Source organism: Anomaloglossus baeobatrachus, chromosome 7 (assembly GCF_048569485.1).
Source record: "Anomaloglossus baeobatrachus isolate aAnoBae1 chromosome 7, aAnoBae1.hap1, whole genome shotgun sequence".
NCBI classification, from domain to species: domain Eukaryota; kingdom Metazoa; phylum Chordata; class Amphibia; order Anura; family Aromobatidae; genus Anomaloglossus; species Anomaloglossus baeobatrachus.
Window position 1 is genome coordinate 199,378,318 of NC_134359.1, and position 23,548 is coordinate 199,401,865.

A 23,548-nucleotide genomic window follows, 5' to 3' on the forward strand; every position below is an offset into this window, starting at 1 on the left:
CCAAAACCCTCTTTCCTACACCAATTCCTGAGCCACCTGTTAACCTCCCTGATCTCCCTTTGCCTCTCTGGTGTGGCTCGTGGCACAGGTAGTATTTCCGAAAATACCACCTTTGAGGTCCATGCTTTAAGCTTACAACCTAATTCCCTGAAATCATCTTTAAGGACCTTCCACCTACCTCTAACTTTGTCATTTGCGCCAATGTGTACAATGACCGCTGGGTCCTCCCCAGCCCCTCCCAGTAATCTGTCAACCCGATCAGCGATGTGCCGAACTCGAGCGCCAGGAAGACAACACACTGTTCGGCGATCCCTGTCTTTGTGACAGATTGCCCTATCTGTCCCCCTAATAATTAAGTCCCCCACTACCAGTACCTGTCTTGCCTGCCCTGCACTCCTATTCCCCCCCTTACTGGAGCAAACACTCCTCTGGCGTTCAGAGGTCATGCCTTGCTGCAGCAATGCTACCCCTGTAATGACATCCCCATCCTCTGCCAAGTTTGCAAACCTATTGGGGTGTGTCAGTTCAGGACTAGCCTTCCTAGCACTTTTCCCTTTACCCCCCTTTCTAACTGTCACTCAGCTACCTACCTCACCGTCCTGCTGCTCCCTACTATGATCCTCCCCCACATCTGACCCAGCAAGCTGCTGCTCAGTGAGCAGCAAACTCCTTTCCATATTGCTAATGCATCTCAGAGTTGCCAGCTGCTCATTTAGATCCAGTATCTAGGCTTCCAAATGTGCAACTTGCGCACATCTCGCAAGTTGTTGAAGGATAAGTAAAGTGTTGGCACTACACTGAAATATGGAGCATATGGGCTGCGGTGAAGAGAAGGTTGCACTAATAATAATCAGCACATTTCTCCGGCAGGTTGGAGAGAACTCTCCGCTGTAAAAAAGAGGAACAGGGAGGTTTTAGAGAAACAGGATTTTTATCTGATCCAACATTATTATCTTTATTCTTGCAGCTCGATGGTTGTATTAAAGGAAGAAAACAATGTGTTCCCATGGATGTGTGTACTAAGGAAGAAGCTCATTGGACCATACAGAGATGTAAAGGACCCGTTACCGTGCACTATAAAGTTAACGATGAAGGTAAAGAAAATTCAGGACACGTTATCTTTCTATCCTTTTATCTTTTTATTACAAGAACATTTACAAATGAACACTAATACAATGGTTAATATATTATTATTTATTTTTTTTTTTACACTCTTAATAGCAATACAACATCCACAATACAGAAACATCCATTATCGAGAACATAGTACTCCTCTCTCGACACATTTCATGGAGATACTTGAACATATATCCCAATTAAATTATCTAAAACTCTAATATCCCACTCCGTGCACACAGCATGATGGGCCTGGCAGAGGCAGGAATATGTTTGATGGGGGAAGAAGCAGTTGATTGACATATTCAGTGGTAACTTATCTCACCTGGAAGAAAATTTGTTCTCATACTCCTGCAGGGAATCTGTAATGAGATTCATCCGTCTGATCAATACTGAGGTTGCAGACAAGTATTACGTGAAAATCTGTACACAGACTGTCTCAGATAACAAGTCCAAGACAGGTCCCCGGTGGTCTCTCCTTGGCTCCCTAGACTGACATATCTCTTCTTATACACACAGAGTCTGTGCCCTGTCAGTGGGGAGTATCCACCGGGATCGGGCTCAGACTTGTCTTCTGAGACACATAGCTTACCATCTGCTATTGCAGTAACAGTACCATGCTAATTCCTGCTGATTCTGGCCAGTGTGACGTTCACCACAAGTAGTGATTGTGTCGTGGGCGAAGGCGCAGACCACGGCAGGGGGGGCTACTCAAGACGCTCAGATCCGGGATCGTGGCTGTGGCTCGAGCCCACAACTTAATAAAGAAGTTATTTACAGGGGAGAGTTTGTCAGTGACACCACCCGTGGGTGACGGTGATAGTTGGTGACACCGCTGCTGCCTTGGTATGGGGCACCCAGGTCTGATGGAGCGGGGCAGCAGGATGGTATCCCCTCCACGGGTAGGAGAGGTGTTGTCCCGGGGCCCAGGTGTAAATGGAGGGCAGTGCTGGGGCACACTCTGCAGGCTGGACCGGATGATACCACTATACTCACAGTTTTGAATAAGTCACACAGAGTCCAAGTAGTAAACCAAGTGCCGGATACCGGTAGCCTCCGGAGGGGTGTGCTCGGGTCCTGCACATCGGTGAACAGAACAGGGGCCTTTCCTCCTGCACGCACGTTTAGTGTCTCATGTGTTCACTAGTCCGCATGAAATGGGAAAAGTCCACTTCCGGTGTCTTTGCTGTGAGAGCTGTCGCCCGCGAGATCTGACCCTTGGGATTTTTGAAGGTACTTGCAGACGCCCTATCCCCCGCATTGGGCTTTCATCTCGCTCTATCTAGGCTGCTAGTGGGACAAGACTTGGATTCTTGTCCCCTGCTGGTTAATTGGAAAGGTGCTTGAAGCTGTCCTCGCCCTGGGGTCCAGGTACCGGTGGGCTACAACCCTGCCCCAGTCCACTTTATGGTCTCCCGCGACCGGATCTCCGTCGCCTGTGGCCCTGCTCTGCCATCTGCCACCTAGTCAGCTCAGGTAGTCCAGTAGTCCGGGAGCTACAACCCCCGACTACCACTTCACTCCTCTCACTTCCACTGTTTCCTCATAACTCTCTTGTTCCCTCCCCAAAAACTTCAGGACCCCTAGGTGGGCGTCACCATCTGCCTGGCCCCGTCCACTGGTGTGTCCCTATTGTCTTGGGGGGATGACTAGGCTTTTGTGGCTGGTATATATACCTGTGTGTGGGGTTGTGTTGGTAGGACAAGGAGGAGAGAGCCCTGCATCTGGAAGATGGATGCAGTCTCCTGTGACAAACTGATTTTGTCAGGGCGTGACACTCCCCCTTGGTAAAACACAGCCTGTCCTCGGGCTGTCCTGCACCGGTTTTTATTTTTCTGCTTCTGCAAAAATGTAAAAGGTAAAAGCATATCATAACATGTAAACATTTCAAACTTTTAAAACATTTCATCCCATTACAGGGAGGCACTTTTCTTAAACGTTATGTAACAGTCCCTTTCCCACCAGTCCACCCCAAAGAGTCCCAAAGTCCAGAACCCTCTGGCCTGGAGGTTAGCCACTGGTTTTGGTAGTGACTGAGCCTCGGCCAACTCTACCGCAGGCACTTCCTCCAACCAGTCCTCTCCTTTGGGTGTTGCAGTCCTGGTAGTAGGGAAAACATGAAGGCAAATGTGGAGTATGTACAATAACCCAAGAAAGTTTTTGGGTGGCCTCTGCCAGTCCTGAGGCCATGGTCCATAAACAACAGGGGTAAAGCTGGGTTAAAACAGGGAAAGGGGGTAGCCGGGTTCCGCTACCTTTTACTTTTTTTCATGTAGATGATGGTCGGAGGCGAGGCATGGCTCCTTATTGACCATCACCCATTTTTTTACGTCGAAGGCAAACCATCCGCGCTCGCTCCAGTGCCTGGTGTAGCTAACCATATCCCCAGGTTCCAGATTCCGAACTGGATGGTTGGTTGGTAGATGAGGGGCCACATCACTCTGGGAAACAAATATCTTGGCCTCCAGTCCTGGCTCGTAGATGAACCCCCACCCCTTTTGGGGGTTAAAATGATGGACTTGTCCTCGGTACGTCGGGCCCCGGACCCAGAAAGTACCATGTTTCCCCGAAAGTAAGACAGTGTCTTACATTCTTTTTACCCCCAAAAGTGCCACTATGTCTTACTTTCGGGGTATGTCTTATATTGGAAAAAATCCCACAGCAATCGCAGCAAGTCTCCATGCAATGTACCGTATGGGGACTTGCCGCGATTGCGCCCTAAGTGTACCGCAAGTTAAGGACACTTAACCACCAGCGGCTGCACATGAGGGCACTGAGGCTGCGTGATTTTGTATGTTGTCCATGGTCCTGATGGACCACGGACAACATTACTGCAACATTTCAACATTTCTCGGTAGCCGAGCGTTCAGCTGAGCGCCAGAACGCCGGCATGTATCAGCTCTCAGCTGAGCGCTCAGCCGCTGGCATGTCAGGGCGTTCAGCTGAGCGCCCGACCGCCGGCATGTGTCAGCTCTCAGCTGAGCGCTCAGCCGCCGGCATGTCAGGGCGTTCAGCTGAGCACCAGACCGCCGGCATGTGTCAGCTCTCAGCTGAGCGCTCAGCCGCCGGCATGTCAGGGCGTTCAGCTGAGCGCTCGGCCGCCGACATGTGACAGCTCTCAGCTGAGCGCTCTGCCGCCGGCATGTCAGGGCGCTCAGCTGAGAGCTGTCACATGCCGGCGGCATGTCAGGGCGCTCAGCTGAGCGCTCGGCCGCTGGCATGTTAGGGCGCTCAGCTGAGCGCTCGGCCGCCGGCATGTCAGGGCTCTCAGCTGAGCGCTCGGCCGCCGGCATGTCAGGGTGCTCAGCTGAGCGCTCGGCCGCTGTAACTGTACTGTAAAGAAGAAAATAAATAAATAAATTTTTACTACGTCTTACTTTCGGGGTACGTCTTACATTAGCCGACCCCCCCAAAACTCCCACTACGTCTTACTATCGGGGGTGTCTTACTATCGGGGAAACACGGTAGCTTGCCGGAGACAATCCTTTTCCCGGCCGGTTTGTGCAATCACCTCCGCTCTCTTCTCCTCCCGAGCGGCGATTTCCTTGCGGAGCTGCCGCTGCTGCCTTTCCCATTACTGGACACGGGTTCCGTGCTCCTCCTGCTCAGGAGCCAGGCCTACTCAGATGCCCTCAGCGCCGGCTACGACCGGCGTCGCACGTTGCTGTGGGCCCCATCGCTCGGTGGCCTGCTGCTCTTCCCTGCAGGAACACTCCGGCTGCTCCTCAGCCGGGGCAGGGTGCCTGGGAGTGGTTGGTGCCGCAGCTGGGATATAGACAAGGACGGGTGCTGCCTCAGTAGCGGCCGGACCCAGGGCCGGGGTTGACGTCATCTGCGGTGCGGCCAGGCTCAGGGCCGGGACGGACGTCACAGGTGGTGCGGCCTGGCTCGGGGCCAGTGGACAAAGTGGACATCGGAGATGAAGGACCTGGCTGCAGCTGTCCGGGCACGCGAAGTGAAGTTGGCCTCGGAGGAGCGGGTAAGCAGAGACCCACATCCCCTATGTTCCCCAGGAACCGGCCTGCCCGGCTGAGAGGTTCGGCCTGCTCCCGTCTGCCACGCCAGATCTCCGTCGCCTGTGGCCCTGCTCTGCCATCTGCCACCTAGTCAGCTCAGGTAGTCCGGGAGCTACAACCTCCGACTACCACTTCACTCCTCCCACTTTTACTGTCTCCTCAGAAGTCTCTTGTTCCCTCCCCAAACACCTCAGGACCCCTAGGTGGGTGTCACCATCTGCCTGGCCCCGTCCACTGGTGTGTCTCTATTGTCCTGGGGGGGGTGACTAGGCTTTTGTGGCTGGTGTATGTACCTGTGTGTGGGGTTGTGTTGGTAGGACAAGGAGGAGAGAGTCCTGCATCTGGAAGATGGATGCATTCTCCTGTGACAACCTGATTTTGTCAAGGCGTCACAATTGTCCTCTGTACAGTGATATACATGTATATACAGAACATATGTAGAGGAGCCTTTATTCACTATAATCTATACCCGTTGGTGTTTTTTTTATATTTGATCAGGTTATAGAAAACTACTAAAGGATCTTGAAGATGGGAAAATTCGGTCTGGAGACTCTTTTTTCATCAGATTAAATCTAAACATTTCTAACCATTTGGACAGCTGCACAATGTCTGTGCAATGTGATGAAATTGTCCACGTGCTTGATACCATGCACCAGGGAAGATACGAGTGGCTTTGTGCCAAGATGGATCCTTTTACTGAAAGAAACCTGGAATCTGGAACTATTCCAAGCTACAGCAGGTGTGTGATATTTACCCAATAGACACGGACAGTTTTAGACAAATTGTGGCCCTGGGTAAAAATGAAAAAAATTAAAAGTGGGGCTCCAATTACACTGGTTGATTTCAGACCAATAAACGAGCGCCGATAGGCTACAATCAAGTTGTTAGGTTGTTTACCGACCTGTTTACACCAGATGACAAAGACTGATCAGGTTAGAACAATGGTTGATAGATCATTGTGCTCATACATACGTCCTCGTATCATGCTATTGGCAGAACATCTCCTGCTACATCGGGCCATGTGCTGATGAGAACAATTATTTTTGTTCCAGTATCTTTGATCCAAGTGTCCAATGAATGAACATCAGTTGAATGGTTCATTTGGTAATTGCCGACGAACCCTCAACTGCAGTGTCTCCATTTAATAAAGGGGGATAATAAACATATAGACAACGCAGGTTACACACACACACACACACACACACACACACACACACACACCAGTCTATAACACACACATATTAGTGTATAACACACACACACCAGATTATAGCAGGCACACATCAGTGTATAACACATGCATATTCACACCAGTATATAACACAACACATACACATCTGTATATAATACACACACATCAGTATATAGCACACACACATACAGTCTTGGCCAAGAGTGTTGGCCCCCTTGAAATTGTTCCTGAAAGTAAAGTATTTCTCACATAAAATTATTACAATTACATCTTCTGTCACGCTTATTTCTTTTGTTTGTATTTGAACAACACAAAAAAAAAAAAACAACAAAAAAAAAGGGAAATTGGACATAATTTCACAAAAAAACCCAAAATGGGCCAAATAAATCTGTTGGCACCCTCAACTTAATATTTGGTTGCACACCCTTTGGACTTAATGGCTGCAATCAATCGCTTACAATAACCATGAGCAAGCTGCTTGCACCTCTTAACTGGATGTTTGGACTCTTCTTTTGCAAACTTCTCCAGGTCTCTCATATCTGGTGTCTTCTCCCAACAGCAATTTTTGGATGTTCAATGAGATTTAGATCAGGGCTGATTACTGGACACTTCAAAACTATTCAGCGCTTTATTATCTTCCATTTCTAAGGGCTTCTTGAAGTATTTTTGGGGTTATTGTCCAGGTGGAAGACCGATGACCTAGGACACAAACCCAGCACCCAGCTTTTTGACGCTGGGTACTACAATGCGATTCAAAATCCTGTAGTAGTATTCAGATTTTCACACAGTCAAGGCACCCAGTTCCAGAGTCAGCAAAACAATCCCAAAACGTCTTTGAAACTCCCCCATATTTGAGTGTAGGTAAAGTGTTCTTTTCTTTGTAGGCTTCTTTCCATTTTCGGTAAACAGTAGAATGAAGTGCTTTACCAAAAAGCTCTATCTTGGTCTCATCGGTCCAAAATATGCTATCCCAGTAGGATTTTGGCTTACTCATGTACATTTTGGCAAACTGAAGTCTAGCTTTTTTATGTGTGTGTCAGCAATGGGGTCCTCCTGGGTCTCCTGCCAGCTTTATTTTTTTTTCTCTGAAACCAATTGAGAGTTTCCTTGAATTTGTGTTTACGCTCATTACACATCACAAAATCTATGGTTTGACTTCTGTAGCTCTGTAGATTGAATGAGTTGTTACAAATATCTGATGAGAATTTCATATCAACAGCACCTATTGAAATATATTTACTTAGAAAATTTGTGACCTGTTCAATACTTATTTCACTCACTGTATACACATCAGTATGTAAAACACATGTACACACATCAGTATTAGTGTTGAGCGAGTATGCTTGTCACTACTCGGTACTCGCACGAGTATCACTGTACTCGGTCTACTCGGCGGGGACCGAGTAATCTCGCGATACTCGTGCTGTACTCGTGGTCTTCATCCCTGCATGTTGGCGCTCTTTTGAGAGCCAGCCCTCATGCAGGGATTGGCTGGCAGACCACTGCAATGCCACAGCCCTGTTAGTTGTGGAATTGCAGTGATTGGCCGGCCTGCACAGCGTGACCGAGCCTTTATACCGGCGGGCGCGCTGTGCTCTGCTCACAGCCATCCAGACAGTCAGTGCAGGGAGAGTGTTGCTGCTTCAGGGAAAGGTTTGCGGCCCTTTATAGTTATTTCTGTAGCAGGGCTGCAAACAGTGTGACCAGAAGTCCTTCTCAGGACTATTCTAGTTGTATACAGGCAGGCAGGGTATAGCCAGGTCGGAGTACAGGAGCAGAGTCCTTCTCAGGACTATTGTTGCTGTATACAGGTAGGGCAGGCAGGGTATAGCCAGGTCGGAATACAGGCTAGTGACCAGAAGAGTCCTTCTCAGGACTATTGTAGTTTTATACAGGCAGGCAGGCAGGGTATATAGCCATTCCTAGTGGTGACCGTATACCAGCCTTCATCACCATATCTGGGGCTGGTGTACACAGTCTAAAACAGTCCTGATAGTGTCAGACTTCTCAGTAATTGTCGCTCCTAAAAACCTGTTAGGTTCTTAGTGCGTCCGTGCTTGCATTTAAAAACCGCACGTGTGTGCCTGTCGGTGGCAGCGTACAGGTGCACTTGTGTGCGTTTTGCACAAACTAGTATATAACGCACAAGTCTAGTGAATAATACACGTCAGTCAGCAGTGTCTGATAGTGTCAAACTTCTCAGTAATTGTCGCTCCTAAAAACCTGTTAGGTTCTTAGTGCGTCCGTGCTTGCATTTAAAAACCGCACGTGTGTGCCTGTCGGTGGCAGCGTACAGGTACACGTTTTGCACAAACTAGTATATAACGCACAAGTCTAGTGAATAATACACGTCAGTCAGCAGTGTCTGATAGTGTCAAACTTCTCAGTAATTGTCGCTCCTAAAAACCTGTTAGGTTCTTAGTGCGTCCGTGCTTGCATTTAAAAACCGCACGTGTGTGCCTGTCGGTGGCAGCGTACAGGTGCACTTGTGTGCGTTTTGCACAAACTTGGATATAACGCACAAGTCTAGTGAATACACGTCAGCACAGCATTGCAAAATGCGCATGGGCGTTGGCAACGAACAAGGAAGTGGACGTGATGGTGGTGCAGGCAGAGGCCGAGGTCGTGGGCAAGCTCTAATTTCGCCACAACAAAGGGCCACATCTACTCGCTCGCACGTCCTGTCCCAAATTCTTGGGGACCGCAGCAGTACACCGCTCTTGAACCAAGACCAGTGTCAACAGGTTGTTAGTTGGATAGCGGATAATGCTTCTAGTCAGATTGGCACCACCACAAACACTCTGTCTTCCACACGGTCAAGTGTCAGTAGCCGTGATACTGCACCGCACATTTCAGAACCTGATCCTCCTTCCTACCACAAGGCTGAGTACACGTCCATGGACATTACTGATCCCACACTTGGACACTCGGAAGAGCTGTTCACGTTTCCATTCGCACATTCTGGCCTCTCGCCAGCTCCTGTTGAAGTGGGTCATGAGGAGATCGTATGTACAGATGCCCAAATATTTGAGTAGCCACGTTCTCACGAAGTTGGCAATGTGTCTCAACAAGGGGTGGACGATGATGAGACACAATTGTCAGGAAGTCAGGAGGAGGAGCAGGGTGCGGAAGAGGAAGACGACGTGGTGGATGATCCAGTAACTGACCCAACCTGGCAGGAGGATATGCAGAGCGAGGACAGCAGTGCACAGGGGGAGGGAGGTGTAGCATCCCAACAGGCAGTAAGAAGCAGGGTGGTGGCCCCAGGCAGAAGTCAGGCAACCGTTCCCCGGAACAACAACACGACACAAGGTGCCTGTACAAATGTTAGGTCTTCCAGAGTCTGGCAATTTTTTAAGTTGGCTCCAGATGATTCTAAAAAGGCCATTTGCAACACCTGCCGTGCCAGCATCAGCAGGGGTACCAAAACTAGCAGCCTGACCACCACCAGCATGATCAGGCACATGTCAGCCAAGCACCCGACTTTGTGGGAGGTACAACAGAGTCGAGGAGCAGTGCTTGCTGATGTCACTGCTACGTCTTCGCTTGTTGTGCATGCGAGCCAATCCCCTGTCCATGCTGCCTGCGAACAAGCCTCCTCCGGCCCTGCACCTGCAGTTGCCTACGCAGAAATAACACCATCATCAAGCACGTCCTTGTCCCAGCGTAGCGTTCAGTTATCCATTCAGCAAACCTTTGAACGCAGGCGCAAATACACTGCCAACGCCCCACATGCCACAGTTCTAAATGCTAACATTTCGCGACTGCTTGCGCTGGAAATGTTGCCTTTTAGGCTGGTGGAGACAGAAGCATTCCGTGACCTGATGGCGGCAGCTGTCCCACGTTACTCGGTCCCCAGCCGCCACTATTTCTCCCGGTGTGCCGTCCCCGCATTGCATAACCACGTGTCACAAAACATCACACGTGCCCTGAACAATGCTGTTTCAGCCAAAGTCCACCTAACCACAGACACGTGGACAAGTGCTTGTGGGCAAGGCCGCTACATCTCGTTGACGGCACACTGGGTTAATATTGTGGAAGCTGGGACCCAGTCTGAGCGAGGGACGGAACACGTCCTTCCCACACCAAGGTTTGCAGGCCCTACCTCAGTCAGTGTTTCACCCACACTCTACAGCTCCGTAATGTCATGCTCCTCAGCCTCATCCTCCTCCTGCGCATCCTCATCCACTTTACCCTCCACACCAGTCCCAAGCTGGAAGCACTGCAGCACTGCCTCGGCGAAGCGGCAACAGGCTGTGCTGAAGCTAATCTGCATAGGTGACAAACCCCACAATGCAGAAGAGGTGTGGACAGCTCTGAAACAGCAGGCAGATCACTGGCTCACACCTCTGAACCTAAAGCCAGGAAAGGTCGTGTGTGACAATGGCCGGAACCTGGTGGCGGCTTTGAGGTGAGGCCAGCTGACACATGTTCCATGCGTGGCCCATGTGCTCAACCTCGTGGTTCAGCGGTTTCTAAAGTCATACCCAGAGCTGTCTGATCTGCTGGTAAAAGTTCGCCGCCTGTCTGCACATTTTCGAAAGTCACCTACTGCTTCAGCCGGCCTTGCCGGCTTTCAGCTCCGTTTTCGTCTTCCGGCTCACAGACTGGTGTGTGATGTCCCCACGCGTTGGAATTCAACTCTGCACATGTTGGTCAGGATATGTGAGCAGAAGAGGGCAGTTGTTGAGTACCTGCATCACCTAAGCCGTCGGGAAATGGGTCAAACTCCACACATAACACCTGAGGAGTGGAGATGGATGTCCGACCTATGTACCATCCTCCAAAACTTTGAGGACTCCACCAAGATGGTGAGTGGGGATGACGCCATTATTAGCGTCACCATACCGCTTCTCTGCCTTCTAAAACGGTCTCTGCTCAAAAACAAACATGATGCATTGCAGGCGGAGCGCGATGAGTTGGAGCAAGAAACAGTAGTGGGTGTGGGTGGTAACACACAGCCGAGCCTCGTCTCATCACAACGTGCAGTGGAGGACTATGATGAGGAGGAGGATGAAGACATGGAGCAACTCTCCGGCCAAATTGAGGATATGACATGCACACCAGTCATATGCTCGGTTCAGCGTGGCTGGCCAGAGGACAGGGTAGATGAGGAGGAGGAGGAGGAGGACAGCATGTTCAGTCATCGTGTTGGTCAGGATACTGAAGTACTGGCTGTTAAGAGTCTGGCACACATGGCTGACTTTATGGTAAGGTGCCTGTCTCGTGACCCTCGCGTTAAGAACATCTTGGCCGACAATCATTACTGGTTGGTAACACTGTTAGACCCACGCTACAAGGAGAACTTTATAAAAAGGGGAAAAAAAGGGAACCAGCACGATCTGAAATTGGCATGCATCATATAAAAAGTGAAAATTCACAAATTTATTCCAACTGTACTATAATAAAAAAAATGAGATTTTTAGCAAATAATTGATCAATTTTTTGAGCCACCCCTGCCAACGTCACGGCAAATCTCAATAGGGGGGTCCTACTCTACATTCTGTATTTCATGTGCCATGCGGCCTCCTAGATAAAGTTAAAAGCAGAACCATAATGGAGCACACATACCTGCAACCTGTATATAGCCGCTTCCATGTTGCAAAAAAGGCACTTGTGGATAGAGACCAGCCCAGGTCCCAGCATGTGGAGCAAGCCCTACACATACCAGGACTATATCAGAACTGATCCTCCCAGTGTCAAACAGCAACCATTGATAAAGGCGGACCAGATCCAAGAATGGTGCTTAATTAGCATTGCCTGTGGAAAGGGGTGAGGTAACTGAGTCTGAACAGCTACCAACAGGAGGAATATATTGCAAGCCAAAATCAGGCGTGCATGGTATGGTGTTGGTCAGACACCAGATTTGTAGCATAACTACGGTCAAAACAGAGAAAAAAAGGGAACCAGCACGATCTGAAATTGGCATGCATCATATAAAAAGTGAAAATTCACAAATTTATTCCAACTGTACTATAATAAAAAAAATGAGATTTTTAGCAAATAATTGATCAATTTTTTGAGCCACCCCTGCCAACGTCACGGCAAATCTCAATAGGGGGTCCTACTCTACATTCTGTATTTCATGTGCCATGCGGCCTCCTAGATAAAGTTAAAAGCAGAACCATAATGGAGCACACATACCTGCAACCTGTATATAGCCGCTTCCATGTTGCAAAAAAGGCACTTGTGGATAGAGACCAGCCCAGGTCCCAGCATGTGGAGCAAGCCCTACACATACCAGGACTATATCAGAACTGATCCTCCCAGTGTCAAACAGCAACCATTGATAAAGGCGGACCAGATCCAAGAATGGTGCTTAATTAGCATTGCCTGTGGAAAGGGGTGAGGTAACTGAGTCTGAACAGCTACCAACAGGAGGAATATATTGCAAGCCAAAATCAGGCGTGCATGGTATGGTGTTGGTCAGACACCAGATTTGTAGCATAACTACGGTCAAAACAGAGAAAAAAAGGGAACCAGCACGATCTGAAATTGGCATGCATCATATAAAAAGTGAAAATTCACAAATTTATTCCAACTGTACTATAATAAAAAAAATGAGATTTTTAGCAAATAATTGATCAATTTTTTGAGCCACCCCTGCCAACGTCACGGCAAATCTCAATAGGGGGGGTCCTACTCTACATTCTGTATTTCATGTGCCATGCGGCCTCCTAGATAAAGTTAAAAGCAGAACCATAATGGAGCACACATACCTGCAACCTGTATATAGCCGCTTCCATGTTGCAAAAAAGGCACTTGTGGATAGAGACCAGCCCAGGTCCCAGCATGTGGAGCAAGCCCTACACATACCAGGACTATATCAGAACTGATCCTCCCAGTGTCAAACAGCAACCATTGATAAAGGCGGACCAGATCCAAGAATGGTGCTTAATTAGCATTGCCTGTGGAAAGGGGTGAGGTAACTGAGTCTGAACAGCTACCAACAGGAGGAATATATTGCAAGCCAAAATCAGGCGTGCATGGTATGGTGTTGGTCAGACTGTTAGACCCACGCTACAAGGAGAACTTTATGTCTCTTATTCCCGAGGCGGAGAGGTCAGCCAAAATGCAGCAGTTCCGGAAGGCCATAGTCACGGAAGTAGGCAAAGCATTCCCCTCACAAAACGCTAGCGGCATAGGTCAGGAATCAGTGGACAACCAAGGCGTACAGCCGAGAGGGGCACAAGTCCAATCCGCCAGAGGTAGGGGAACAGTCTTTAAGATGTGGGACAGTTTTCTCAGCCCCTCACGTACCACAGCCCCTGAGGTGCGGGGTAGTGCCACAAGAAATCCTATGTTTGCCCAGATGCTCAAGGAGTACCTTGCAGAACGAACAACTGTACTCCGACATTCCTCTGTGCCTTACAATTATTGGGTATCCAAGCTGGACACGTGGCATGAATTGGCTCTCTACGGCTTGGAAGTCCTGGCCTGCCCTGCCGCTAGCGTTTTGTCAGAGCGTGTTTTTAGTGCCGCAGGTGGAATCATTACAGATAAACGCACCCGTCTGTCAACTGAAAATGCTGACAGGCTGACTCTGATCAAGATGAACAAGGGTTGGATTGGGCCAGACTTCACCACACCACCAGCAAATGTGAGCGGAATTTAAAGTTTGTAACGGGAATTTGCCATGTACCTCCACTCACCCATGGGTACACACTTCTAGACTTTGGATAATCGCTGGACTGTTCCTCCTTCTCCTCATGCGCCACCATGATGACCGTTACAATAGTTAGGCCGTTGTTTCAGGTATACCCCCAGTGGTAAATTTTTTCGCCCATTCTTTCAGAATGGACATTACAACGACAGGAGACCCGCTCCTTTGCAATGGGAACAATGTTTTGAGGCCCTCATGCACATCTCTATCCAGGGACAATGTTGAGCCTCCCAATTTTTGGCTGCCCTGCCAAAGGGCTATACTACAATAGACCCACTTCCTTACAATGGGCACTTCTGGTTTACAGGCCATCATGCACGTCTCTATCCAGGGACAATGTGGAGCCTCCCAATTTTTGGCTGCCCTGCCAAAGGGCTTTACTACAAAAGACCCACTTCCTTACAATGGGCACTTCTGGTTTACAGGCCATCATGCACGTCTCTATCCAGGGACAATGTGGAGCCTCCCAATTTTTGGCTGCCCTGCCTAAGGGCTATACTACAATAGACCCACTTCCTTACAATGGGCACTTCAGGTTTACAGGCCCTCATGCACGTCTCTATCCAGGGACAATGTGGAGCCTCCCAATTTTTGGCTGCCCTGCCAAAGGGCTATACTACAAAAGACCCACTTCCTTACAATGGGCACTTCAGGTTTACAGGCCCTCATGCACGTCTCTATCCAGGGACAATGTGGAGCCTCCCAATTTTTGGCTGCCCTGCCAAAGGGCTATACTACAAAAGACCCACTTCCTTACAATGGGCACTTCTGGTTGACAGGCCCTCATGCACGTCTCTATCCAGGGACAATGTGGAGCCTCCCAATTTTTGACTGCCCTGCCTAAGGGCTATACTACAATAGACTCACTTCCTTACAATGGGCACTTCAGGTTTACAGGCCCTCATGCACGTCTGTATGCAGGGGCATTGGTGAACCTCACAATTTTGGACTGCCCTGGCAAAGGAAAATACTACAAAGACTCACTTCCTCAAAATGGGCACATTAGACTCAAGAGGCCTTTATGTACGTCTCTTCTCAGGGACATCGGAGTGCCACACAATGTTTTCACGTAAAATCTTTCATGTAATCTCCAAAAGTAACATACACCAGCTCTATCTCACTATTGGGTATGTGCCCTTAACATTTCCGCCATGAAAATTCATTTTGGTGTCATTTTTGAAGGTTTTCTGGTGAGTCCATAAAAATGGCGTAAAACGCGGACAAAATTGTTCACAGCTGTGACTTTTGAGTGATAAATGCTTCAAGGGGTCTTCCCCATGCTGTTGCCATGTCATTTGAGCACTCTTCTGAGACTTTTGTGACATTTTTAGGGTTTCTACATGCTGCCGGGGGGTCATTTCATAAAAATACTCGGGTCTACCCATAGGATAACATTAGGCTCGGTGCTTGGGCCGAGTACACGAGTATCTTGGGATGCTCGGCCCGAGCCTCGAGCACCCGAGCTTTTTAGTACTCGCTCATCACTAATCAGTATGTAAGATATACATACACACACCCAGTATACAGTACATACAGACATCAGTATGTAGCACACATATATGTACACACGTGAGTATGCAATAAACCTCATTAGTGTATAGCACACATGCACCAGTATACAATGGAGAGCAGAAGTATGTGATAAACTGCTGATTTTGCAAGTTTTCCCACATACAAAGACTGGAGAGGTCTGTAATTTTTACCATAGGTACACTTCAACTGTGACAGACAGAAAAAACAATCCAGAAAAATCACATTATATAATTTTTAAGTGATTGACTGCATTTTATTTCAATAAATAAGTATATAATACAATAGAAAATCAGAACTTAATATTTGGTACAGAAACATTTGTTTGCAATTACAGAGGTAAAGCCTGCTTTACACCTTACAATTAAGCATACGATATCATATGCGATGTGACACACCCCCATCGTATGTGCGATACGTTCAATTTGTTGACCGTGTCGCACAAACAATTAATTGCTGTCACACGTACTTACCCTTCCATACGACCTCGATGTGGGCGGTGAACATCCACTTCCTGGAGGGGGAGGGACGTTCGGCGTTACAGCGACGTCACAATGCGGCCGGCCAATTGAAGCGGAGGGGCGGAGATGAGCGGGACGTAGACATCCTGCCCACCTCCTTCCTTCCGCATTACCGGCGGGAGCCGCGGGACGCAGGTAAGATCTGTTCATCGTTCCCGGGGTGTCACACACTGCGATGTGTGCTGCCTCGGGAACATTGAACAACCCGACATGCATTTTTTAGCAAATGAATGACGTGTATGCGATGAACGGTTTTACGTTCAATCGCAATCGCACGTAGCTGTCACACGCTACAACACCACTAACGATGCCGGATGTGCGTCACTTACGATGTGACCCCACCGACACACCGTTAGATATGTTGTAGCGTGTAAAGCCCGCTTAAGACGTTTCCTGTAGTTCTTGACCAAGTTTGCCCATACTACAGCAGGAATTTTGGCCCACACCTCCATACAGATCTTCTCCAGATCTTTCAGGTTTCGGGGCTTTCACTGGGCAACTATAACGCTGTACTATGCAAGACACTGAAACAAACAGTGAGTGTTGCTTCAGGGAGTAGTTAGCAGACCAACCATTAGGGGATGAAAGGGTAGTAAACAAGCCTGCACTAATTAAACGCTCCCCGAAGGGAAGCACTGCAGCTCGCCTAAAAGAACAGTAAGCTGGAAAGCCCACTAGAGTAGCCAGCAAGCCGGGTTTGCAACAGGAGGTCTCGTCAATGGTACAGGATAAAGCAAACTGTGGTCAGGTAATAGCCAAAAGGTCAGGAACTGGGAAGTCATGAAAACAGACATGGGAAAGATGGGGACTAGGACAGGAATGGGGACACAGGTCAGAGGTTGGGCAAAAGTCAAAAGACAGACCAACAGAGGAGGACTAGAGACCAGAGGGGAACAGAGGTAAAAACAAGGACAAGACGGGAGCCACAGGTCAGGTGGGAGACAGAGGTCAGATCGGGTCAAAGTTACACCCAGGACCCATCTTCACTGCTCTTACTGAGGGAAGGAGATTGTTGACTAAAATCTTGCGATACCTGCCCCCATCCATTTTCCCTTCAATACGATGCAGTTGTCCTGTCCCCTTTGCAGAAAAACACTCCCAAAGTATGATGTTTCCACCCCATGCTTCACAGCTGGGATGGTGTTCTTGGGGTTGTACTTATCCTTCTTCCTCCAAATAAAGAGAGTAGAGTTGATACCAAAAAGTTCAATTTTGCTCTCACCTGACCACATGAACTTCACCCATGCCTCCTCTGGATCATCCAGATTGTCATTGGCGAACTTCAAATGGGCCTGGATAAGTGCTAGCTTGAGTTGGAAGACCTTTCTTGCCCTGCAGGATTTTAATCCATGATGGTGTAGTGTGTTACTAATAGTAATCTTTGAGATTGTGGTCCCAGCTCTGCTCAGATAATTAACCAGGTCCTTTTGTGTAGATCTGGTCTGACTCCTGACCATTCTCAGAATAATCCTTACCCCACGAGGCGAGATCTTGCATTGAGCCCTAGACCAAGTAAGATTGACAGTTATCTTGTGTTTGTTCCATTTTCTAATCATTGCACCAACAGTTGTGCCTTCTCATCAAGCTGCTTTCCTATTGTCCTATAACCCATCCCAGCCTTGTGCAGGTCTACAATTTTGTCCCTGGTGTACTTAGCTGTTTAGTCTTGGCCATGCTGGAGAGATTGAGTGTGTGGATAGGTGTCTTTTATGCCAGTAACAAGTTCAAATAGGTGCAGTGCAACACTCACACATCAGTATATAACACTAATATACACACATCAGTAAGAGCTTTTTCAGGTGTTCCAGAGGAGGCATGGGAGAAGCTCCCCAAAAAACATATTTTGGATTGGAGAGTTTGAGATTTTTTGCTTCAAAAACACCTGAAAAACAAACAAACCATCAGTGTGAACACAATGTATTTTTCAGGTTGAAACCACAAAACCGCTGCAAAAAAATGAATACAATCCACAGCAATATATAAATGACATTGCTGTGCGCAAGTTCAGTCTTTTAATCACTTTAGGATTTGGAAATTGGGAAGTAGTGAAAAGAAGTTAAATATTAACTTAGTTGAAAGTAAAGTCACAAAAACACCAGCAAAGCCGATGCTGATAAAATCCGCGGACACTTTCCCAAAACGGTTTGGCTTAGGAAAACTAAGATGTGTGTGACAACTGACTGCTGACCGTGTCCCATTGTTTCCAAGGGAAATTGGCATTGACTTTAATGTACCTATGGATTACAAAAAGGGGCTTTTGTGTGAACTCTGCATGTATACTGTGACTAGTAGCATTCAATTTCTCATTGAACAGGGCTCAGCAGTTATTTTTAGTCAAGCTTCAAAGATTAATACAAAGAAGTAAAGAGGAAAGTGAAGGTTCGAGCAACACATTGCGAGCCGTGAAGGTAAAATCCTCTGTTTCTTTATGTCTTCTCTTCATATCACAGGAAAATGCTTCCGTATGTGTCAAATATGAAGTTCAGGAGTCTGCAATTTTTGGCCTACAATTGCATTACAGCTGCACCAGGTGGATGCTCAAACGTCGCTCCATTCATTCTCTATGGGACTGCCAAAAAAAGCAGAGCGCAGCGCTCATCAAGCCCAGGGAATGAAAGGAGCAGTGGTCAAGCATGCACACTCCCACTCCATTTTAATGGGTTAAAGTGATTACAATGATTAACCCCTTCACGACTTTGGAAGTACTGGTACGTCCAAGTTTGTGACCCTGCCTTTGATGCGGGAAAAATAAGAACATTACGGGTCTCGGAAAATGGTGTCAAAATCGCAATTCTTATTTTTGACAAATTTTATTTTTTTACCATTTAAAAAAAACTATATATGTTTGCTATGTACGAACTTATACTGATCTGGAGAATCATGCTGCCAGGCCAGCTTTACCATATAGTGACATGGTAAGTATAAAAAAAAAACTAAATCCATTCTGGAATTGCACTTTTTTTGCAATTTCCCTGCACTTGGAATTTTTTTCCCATTTCCAACAGAATATGTGGCAGGTGGAATGTTGTCATTCAATAATACAACTCGTCCTGCAGAAAACAAGCATTGATATGGTTATATTGACGGAAAAATAAAAAAAGTTATGTCTCTGGGAATAAAGGGAGGAAAAAAAATTAAAAAAAAACAAAAAAAACCCCCAGCAAATCGCCGGGTGGTGAAGGGGTTAAAGGGATTGTGTCAGCAGTTTTTTTGAGACCTAATCTTAGAGAAGCATAATTTAAGAACAGACACTCTGATTCCAGTGTTATCACTTACTAGGCTGCTTGTTGTAGTTTTGATAAAATCACTGTAATATCAGCAGTAAATTATCATTAAAGGTTTGGTAAACTTGCTGCCATGTTGTCCTCCATATTCGTGAGCTCTGTGTTACCATGGCCCAACACTGATTGGCAGCTTTCTGCCTATGCACAGTATGGACAGAGAGCTGGCAATTGGTGGTGTTGGTGGGGTTATATATACTGTACACTGTGTGCAGAATTATTAGGCAAATGAGTATTTTGATCACATGATAATTTTTATACATGTTGTCCTACTCCAAGCTGTATAGGCTTGAGAGCCAACTATCAAGTAAGTAAAGCAGGTGATGTGCATCTCTGTAATGAGGAGGGGTGTGGTGTAATGACATCAACACCCTATATAAGGTGTGCTTAATTATTAGGCAACTTCCTTTCCTTTGGCAAAATAGGTCAGAAGAGAGATTTGACGGGCTCTGAAAAGTCCAAAATTGTGAGATGTCTTGTAGAGGGATGCAGCAGTCTTGAAATTGCCAAACCTTTGAAGCGTGATCACCAAACAATCAAGCATTTCATGGCAAATAGCCAACAGGGTCGCAAGTGTTGGGCAAAAAAGGCCAAAATAACTGCCCATGAATTGAGGAAAATCAAGCGTGAAGCTGCCAAGATGCCATTTGCCACCAGTTTGGCCATATTTCAGAGCTGCAACATTACTGGAGTATGAAAAAGCACAAGGTGTGCCATACTCAGGGACATGGCCAAGGTAAGGAAGGCTGAAAAACCACCACCTCTGAACAAGAAACATAAGATAAAACGTCAAGACTGGGCCAAGAAATATCTTAAGACTGATTTTTCAAAGGTTTTATAGACTGATGAAATGAGAGTGACTCTTGATGGGCAGATGGATGGGCCAGAGGCTGGATCAGTAAAGGACAGACCTCTCCACTCCAACTCAGATGCCAGCAAGGTGGAGGTGGGGAACTGGTATGGGCTGGTATCAAAGATGAACTTGTGGGACCTTTTTCGGGTTGAGGATGGAGTGAAGCTCAACTCCCAGACCTACTGCCAGTTTCTGGAAGATAACTTCTTCAAGCAGTGGTACAGGAAGAAATCGGTATCGTTCAAGAAAAACATGATTTTTCATGCAGGACAATGCTCCATCACATGCATCCAATTACTCCACAGTGTGGCTGGCCAGTAAAGGTCTAAAAGATGAAAAAATAATGACATGGCCCCCTTGTTCACCTGATCTGAACCCCATAGAGAACCTGTGGACCCTCATAAAATGTGAGATCTACAGGGAGGGAAAACAGTACACCTCTTGGAACAGTGTCTGGGAGGCTGTGGTGGCTGCTGCACACAATGTTGATCGTAAACATATCAAGCAACTGACAGAATCTATGGATGGTAGGCTGTTGAGTGTTATCATAAAGAGAGGTGGCTATATTGGTCACTAATTTTTTTGGGTTTTGTTTTTGCATGTCAGAAATGTTTATTTCTAAATTTTGTGCAGTTATATTGGTTTACCTGGTGAAAATAAACAAGTGAGATGGGAATATATTTGTTTTTTATTAAATTGCCTAATAATTCTGCACAGTAATAGTTACCTGCACAAACAGATATCCTCCTAAAATAGCCAAATCTAAAAAATACCAAATCCAACTTCTAAAAATATTAAGCTTTGATATTTATGAGTGTTTTGGGTTGATTGAGAACACAGTTGTTGATCAATAATAAAAAAAAATCCTCTAAAATACAACTTGCCTAATAATTCTGCACACGGTGTATAGCTCAGCATTGAGACAAGTGTTACATCTGCAGCTGATAAAACAGTGATTTTATCAAAATTGCAGCAATATTGTTATGTGGTACATCCCTGGAATCAGGGTCTTACATCACATTGCTCTACGATGGGGTAGCAAAAAACTTTAAATGTTCCCCTGTTCTGCCAATATCAATCAGAAAATTATCATCAATCCAGTAGGTACATAGGTGATGACTTTTTGCCACCGTACAACTCCTTTAAAGGGAATCTGTCAGCAGGTTTTTGCTACCTCATCTGAGAGCAGCATAATGTAGGCAAAGAGATTCTGAATCTAACAATGTATCACTTAGATTAGTGGCTGCAGCCGTTCTTATATAATAAAAGATTGAATTTTATGAATGTAGCAGAGCTTACCAAGCTGCCCCCGCCCACACCAGGCTTTCAGTGTACATTCCCATAGGCAGAATCTGCTCATCACAGGAGGGGGCGGAGTCAGACTACAGCTCAGGTGCTCCTCAGTCAGACTAATGATAAAGCTAAAAGGCGTTAACTAACATTGCAAAAACATACTTTGAGATAAGAGACAGTTGGCTGTAATCTGAATGTTAACTCTTAAAGCATATGGTCAGATTACATGGCAAAATCCTGCTAACACAGTCCCTTTAAGCATTGGGGCTCAACATCAACAATAGTCTGCAAGTGATAGGTGCAACCCTGTATAAATTTCATAAGCTTTAACCCCTGTTATTGCTATTGTTTCCAAACTACTTTAGAATTCCCTTCAACCTGAAGAGTATGCACAGAGCGATGCTAAGACCAGTCCTCGACTTTCCAGAGCAAGCTTCCTCTTTGGTCAAATTTTCCAGGTAGTTTCTTTGGGGCATTTTATCTGTATTCTAATAATGTACATGATTGTAAGTACACTTTGTATCTCTGAGTCACTGGGATCTAGACTACAGGGCTGAATGTAAAACTTGCAGCTTACATGTAGCCATGGAATACTTTACTTAAAGGGGACCTGCCAGCATTAAGCTACTATATTTTATTTTGTCTTAATAGATTCATGATCTGCAGTAATTAAGCTCTTATAGAATCTGATGCTAATTTGCAGCAGAAAACAGTAAACTAGTCAGGGACATTTATAGAATTGGACAGGGACTCTGATATGTGCAATGAACTCACTGTCAGGATTCTGCTGTTTCCACACGTTCTGTGGCACCTGCTTTCCCTTCTACTTCTTTTAATTGAAAGCATTAAGAGAAGCAGACGAGAAAGCGGTTGGCACATGATCAGGTATATTGAAGCAACATATGGAACGGTCACATGATGAGTGTGGGAAGTGTAGAAACCGCAGAATCCTAGCAGTGAGTTTATTACACACTGTTACAATTCCACATGTTACAGTTACTGTAAAATTCTATAAATGTCTTGGACAACCCCTTAAAATAATGCTGTTTTGTTGAACACTGAAGATCTATAAAAAAGTTCAATTTCTTTGTCATGTTAACAACATAGTAAATCAGCAATCCCAAAATGTTAGTGTGCAAAATAGCATAACATATATGCACCTTTAATAGTAAACCTTAAAAGAGCAACGTTAATTACTCTGATGCATACAGGTCAAGTTCAAAAAGCCATCACTATCTGAGGTGAACACACCCTGGCCACTTAAATTAGCCAGATAGGGACACACCCGCCGGGGGTCCCGTCTAGTGATGGCCACTAGAAAAAACAAACACAAGAAAAAAACAAAACAAACAAAACCAAAAAGTGATGTTGCTGTAGGCAAAGGACAATGGTCCAATTGACAAAAAACACAACAAAAGAAATAATACCTAAAAAAACAAATCAGTATGCACTCATCTTGCTGACAGTGGTCAGTCATACATATACGTAAATATGCAATAGACTTTTAGGTATTTAAAAAAGGAATGGTCTCACCCAATCCCTTTTCATGGGAGGTCATGCAGTCTCTTGATCCTGAGCAGTAGAGTCGTCCGCCATATACTGGCCCTACCACTTCTTGGATACAAAATAATAAAACTGCTGCCCCAAACTTCCGTCCTCACAAGGACGGACCACAACTAGGTCTCAAGCTGGACCCCTATGCTGACCCTGATGACATCCCGACGCGTTTTGTCACTCAGACTCCTCAGGGGACATAATAATTGTCAGTCAGGTCCTTGCTGCCAGCCCTCACCAAACCATCTCTGACACTATGGTTTGGTGAGGGGACGGGAGCCCCGGCGGGTGTGTCCCTATCTGGCTAATTTAAGTGGCCAGGGTGTGTTCACCTCAGATAGTGATGGCTTTTTGAACTTGACCTGTATGCATCAGAGTAATTAACGCTGCTCTTTTAAGGTTTACTATTAAAGGTGTATATTTTAATGCATGTTAACAACATATACAAAACACTATTACTTTAACTGGTGCGTGCGTGAGAGGGGATGTAAGTGCCATTAGGAAAAATATCTAGATCATGACTATCACT

The 23,548-nt window shown here is 46.4% G+C and overlaps 1 protein-coding gene across 2 annotated transcripts in view; it reads left to right on the forward strand.

The window, feature by feature from the left end:
- CARD11 (caspase recruitment domain family member 11) overlaps window positions 1-23,548 on the forward strand; it is a 277,951-nt gene that overhangs the window by 216,304 nt on the left and 38,099 nt on the right. For both annotated transcript variants that reach the window (XM_075317863.1, XM_075317864.1), the window contains exons 16-19: window positions 968-1,094; window positions 5,631-5,871; window positions 18,353-18,446; window positions 21,831-21,923. In XM_075317863.1, the coding sequence (XP_075173978.1) occupies window positions 968-1,094; window positions 5,631-5,871; window positions 18,353-18,446; window positions 21,831-21,923 (555 nt within the window). The remainder of the gene's footprint in view (window positions 1-967; window positions 1,095-5,630; window positions 5,872-18,352; window positions 18,447-21,830; window positions 21,924-23,548) is intronic.